At 36.9% G+C, this 5,421-nt stretch overlaps 1 protein-coding gene across 3 annotated transcripts in view; it reads left to right on the top strand.

Moving 5' to 3' along the window:
- COLEC11 (collectin subfamily member 11) overlaps positions 1–5,421 on the top strand; it is a 109,216-nt gene that overhangs the window by 87,737 nt on the left and 16,058 nt on the right. For all 3 annotated transcript variants that reach the window (XM_004709810.3, XM_045294260.1, XM_045294259.1), the window contains exons 4-5: positions 1,434–1,505; positions 4,845–4,898. In XM_004709810.3, coding sequence (XP_004709867.1) covers positions 1,434–1,505; positions 4,845–4,898 — 126 coding nt within the window. The remainder of the gene's footprint in view (positions 1–1,433; positions 1,506–4,844; positions 4,899–5,421) is intronic.

Genomic DNA, 5,421 nt, shown 5'->3' with positions numbered 1-5,421 from the left:
TGTTATATATCTAATTATCTTTATAAATAAATATATTAAATTATCAGCAATTTGGTTTTATCTCTCTAGAGAACCCTGTCTAACACAGGTACCATCTAGTTCTGGCCTCAAGGTAGCTGAAGTTGTGGGTCTTGTAGATTTTTTTTCTTCTCTGTGCTTTTGGTTACCTTCTTACTCTTTTGTTCCTATACGTGGAGATCTGTACCGTGTCTTTACTGTTCCCAAGCTCTTAAAACCCTACAGCAGTAAGATGCAGACCATGATTTTATGAACTGTATTGTTTAGATTGACTAAGTTGCCACATGAGACTATGATCTTGAGTTTTCAAACCCAGAAAACCAATATTGAAAGGTCTGAAGAATATCTGTATTTGTATCCTATGTGCCTGTACTAATTTATTTGTATTTACATGTACCTGTGGATACTTCTAAGTATCTATACATTGGATCACTGGTCACATAGTGGCTTTTCATTGGGCTGTGTCCCATAAGATTAGTAGTGTGCAACCACCAGCCGCTCTGCAGTAGACAGGGCTTTCTCTTCCCGTTGACAGTTACACTCAGAAACTCACGGGTGCCATTCTATCCTGTTCTATATGGTCATTATGAGTTGGCATCAACTCGATAGCAGTGAGTGATAAAGAATATTTATTCATAAATACATGTGAATATACATGTATATCTATATCTCCACATACCAATTTTTCTTATCTTATCCATATGTACCCACTCCTTATTACTTCTCTATACTCATTATACCCAGCATCAGGGTCACTCTTTCCATCACCAAAAAATAACTAGTGTCTATATGCTACACATTTACCACCAACCCATGTTTCTGCTATCATTGAACACGAGCTCTATTTGTCTTTTATTGTCTTCTTATGAGGAAACATACAATATTTGTTGGCATGGAACTTTTATTTTACTTAGCATTATGCCCTCCAGGTCCACTCAAGGTATGATGTTTCTTGAACATCATGTCTCTTTATGGTTGTTCAGCCAATCCACTATATGTATGTACCAATTTGCTTATCCATTCATCTGTTGATGGACATTTTATTTTTTCCATATTGCAAATAAATGGAAACCACTCTGGGGGGAGAAAGATGAGACTCTGCTCCCATAAAAAGCTAATGCCTTGGAAACCCACAGGGATAATTCTATGTCCTAGGGTCATTATGAGTTGGAATCAACTTGATGGCAGTAAGTTTGGTTGTGGATTTTGAGGGCTTTTACCTAGAAGTAGGATTGCTGAAACTTCGGGTAGCTCCATTTCTTTCTTTCTTTCTTTTTTTGAGACAGTACCATGGATAAGCATTCTAATCTCCCCACAGCCTCATCAACATGTGTTGTATCTGCCCCTCCTTATGCATGTGTGCATGTATGTATGGTGTAAAAACAAGTGCATCAATTAACTTTTATTTTCTGCAGGGGACATGGGTGACAAAGGACAGAAAGGCAGTGTGGGTCGCCATGGAAAAATTGGTCCCATTGGTTCTAAAGGTATCTGTGATTCAATTCTTGCCTCATATTACTTCTCAGGATACTCTGGGGGGCAAAAATAATGGAAGACCAAACCAAATTCTCTGGTGTTTTTATTTAATTATATTTTGCATGTGCAATATATATGATTAATTCTGTGACAGTGTTTGCATTTTGTGAATGATCAGAGTTAGCTGTTTGCTTTGTTCCCATTAAAGTGGAACAAAAGTGATCCCAATTCAGTAGAGGTTTACATATATCCACAGGGCCAGAGATCAGGAGCTGGGATCTGAGGACTTCCCTGGGGAGCTTAAGGAAGATTTTGACTTTGCAACTACAATTTCTTTAACAAGTTTAATAACATAATTAGAGCCTCATTTAAGTAACTGATAAAGCCAGCACAAGAAACACTGTGTTAATCTCCAGCTTTCTTTTTTAGACATTCTGAGGAGATAGCATGATTTTCTACGAGAATAGGAAACAGGTTGGCAACAGCAAGCATGCAAGCGGCCTCACTAGGAACAACAGGAGCCTGAATTCAGATAATTCCTGAGGTTTTCAGATTTGTTTCCATCTGTGCTACTTCATTTGACTTGTACAGCCTTTGGTGAGATGGTTATTATCCATTGATGAAGATTGATGGCCAGGATACTTAAGGGATTGCTCGAACTTGCAATGCTCTTATGTTCCTCTCATCATGATTCAATCAACAAACATTTTCTGAGCACTTGGCTTGTTCCATACCTGTGATAGATTCTAGAATGATGACCAGACAGTGAGATGCTAAGGAAGGCAATGAACCAGTAATCACCAAATTCGTAATGGATTACCTTATTAAAACTTCCTCACAAGTATAAGTATTATAATAAATACACTATAGATGCCCACGAGTGATGCACAAACTGGAATGCATGGCAGTTTGAACTCATTATAATGAGGCTTTAGAAGAAAGTCTTGCTTAGCAAATTACTTCCGGAAGGACACAGCCATTAAAAAACCCATGGTAGCACTCTGTTCTGAAACGTAAGTTTTCACCGTGAGCCAGGATTCACTTGATGGCAATTGTTAAAAAAAATTTTTATGGGTATTAGAAATTAGAAAACTACTTCTGGGAAAAATTAGAAATTGGTACAAAGTTACCCTGAAAATTGGAAGCAGATATGGACTTTGCCTCTACCTGATGCTGGTGCCCAGGTTCTTTCACTCGATTAATCTGCCAAGGAGTAGGTTAACCCAGGAGCTATTTCACCAAGGTCATAGTTTGGTCTATGAGTGAATTCAGTTAGTCTGTGCTGTCCCATGGCTTCAGAATTCACTTGCACCTTGGTCCCACCTGGCAGCAAGAGTTCTATAATTAAAGAGATGACTATGAGTGTGATCAGATCAACTTAAACATGTCCCTTGTCCTGGGAAATCAGAATGAACCAACTCTCCTCCTGATGCATGGATATATTAAAAGTACACGTGCATTTGCATGTTAAAATAAGATATTAATAAATTTAATTTAAAATATGTGCTCTGGATAAACTTAAATATTTACCAGAGTGAAACTTGCTAAGAAGATCCATATTTGATTTGCTGTGGGAGAAAGATGGGCTTACTCCTCCCATAATGAGTTAGTCTCAGAAACTCACATGAGCAGTTCTACCCTGTCCTACATGGTGACTATGAGTTGACATTGACTTTGTTAAGCTAGACTTCCAATACTTTTTCAAGTCACCAAAATTAGTGAATAAAGAACATAAAAGAATCTACCCAGATCAATTTAAGGGGGACTAGAAAGTCTCAACATATCCATGACAAGTGAAGCTATTGTAACAGTGAACAACTCTTGCAACAACAACAATCCTGGCTCAGATGGCTTCACTGGCGAATTATATCAAATGTTTAGAGAAGAGCCAACATGAATGCTGTTTAAACCCTTCTAAAAGGTGGAGAAGAAGGATTCCCTAATTGTTTCTATGAAGGGAGCATAGCCCAATACCAAATCCACACACAGACACCACAAGAAGAGAAAACCACAGGTCAAGGTCTCTCATGAAGCTAGGTGCAAAAATCTTCAACAAAATATTTACAGACAGGATTCAAGAGCATATTAAAAGAGTCACATATCATGACCAAGTGTGATTTATTCCAGGAAAGCAGGGATGGTTGAATATTAAAATCAATCACACGAACAAAGGAAGAAACCCTTCCATCTCTATGGATGAAAAAAAAAACATTGTATAAAATCCAACACTGTTTCTTCCAACATTAATCCATGACAAGTAATAAAAGTGTGCCATGTGCATTATACTCTTTTAAGAGCTATCTATATGGCATAAATTTGACAACAGCATCTCAATGGAGTAGATAGTAGCCTTAGGTCCAGTAATGTTATGTTAATGAGGAGAGAACTTTGGAAAAGATGAGAATATGATCAGTCATTAAATTGTTCACATAGAACTGTTGAATCAGTGTATGTTTTACTGCATATCTACTCAACAACAAATACCATTTAGGAAAAGGGAGAACAACAAGAGCATAAAGGAATCAGTTTGGTGAAAACCACTTAGCTTGTTTCTCTCTTGGTAAATAAATTATGAACCCACAGATGTGGACTTGTCCGTCCTTTCACTATCTTATGTTAGTTGAGAGATTTAGGTTCTCTCACTGAGAAGAAAAATAATGTTTCAGAATATTCATGGTGACTTAAATATATGTATATATTTGTGGCTTAGTCTTAGAGTAAGTAGAAAGCTTTGTTGGCATAGCTTCATTAAATCTCTTAATATTATAGGTTGAGAAAAATGAGGGACAGGATTCTATTGAACAGGTGGTTGGGTCTAATGGCAGGAACAGAACTCAGGTCTCCCCAAGTTTAGAACTTTCCTGTAAGCCATGCTGTTTCTAAGAGTTAGGTTAAAAAGGACTTTGATCTCAGCATGATACTATAAACATTGTGACTAGCTTTGCATTAAATAATCTCTCATATCCATTCCAGTTTGGCATTATGTGTTCCACTTGAATTTTTCACTATGAGGGACACGTAGAGCTGTCATCAGAATTAGTGACCACTTATCTCATGATTTAAAAAATTCATGAGATATCTATAGTGTCCTATGAAATACAGTAGACTTTTCAGAAGTAATTTAACATCGATCATCTGCTAATCTCCAAAATTCAATGATATGCATTTATCATCTAAGCGTATCCAGAATGATTATGTATGGGGCACAATCCTCTATAATTCTGAGCCAATAAGGCTTAGGAGTAATCCTAGGATATTAATATAATGAACATTTTTAACCTTGACATCTTTCAACCAATAGAGCATGATGACCTCCACATGGTAATGTTCATATTGCTTTTCTTTTTCAGGTGAAAAAGGAGATTCTGGTGACATAGGACCCCCTGGTCCTAATGGAGAGCCAGGTATAACATAGAGTGCAAATATTAAGACACTCTTTAGTATAAAACACTTTACTTTTTAAAAAGTGTAGATCATTCTATAATAGTTCAATAAGCTAACATCAATAAGATCCAAATAGGGATCTTAATCAGAAACCCCACTAAATGAACTAGACTTTACCTTAAACTTACCTGTAGCAGATTTAAGGGACTGAAACACTCCCTTGATGTTTTCAAAATTATTGTCTGTTTGAATACTATATATTAATATATCTGTATTTATTTATTAATTAAACATTTTTATGGGGGCTTGTACAACTCATCACCATCCACCCATCCATCCATTGTGTTAAGCACATTGGCACATTTGTTGCCATCATCATTCTGAAAACATTTTCTTTTCCCTCGAGCCCTTGGTATCAGTTTTTCTTTTTTCCCCCTCCCTCCCCCCTTCCCCCTCCCTCATGAACCCTTGATAATTTATACATTATTATTATTTTTTCATGTCTTACACTGACCAGTGTCTCCCTTCACCCACTTTTCTGTT

The sequence above is a fragment of the Echinops telfairi genome, unplaced genomic scaffold (genome assembly GCF_000313985.2).
Source record: "Echinops telfairi isolate 266 unplaced genomic scaffold, ASM31398v2 ScPeMD7_3509;HRSCAF=4178, whole genome shotgun sequence".
NCBI lineage: Eukaryota > Metazoa > Chordata > Mammalia > Afrosoricida > Tenrecidae > Echinops > Echinops telfairi.
Note: the sequence above shows the minus strand (reverse complement) of the source record. Positions and strands in the feature narration are given on the sequence as shown.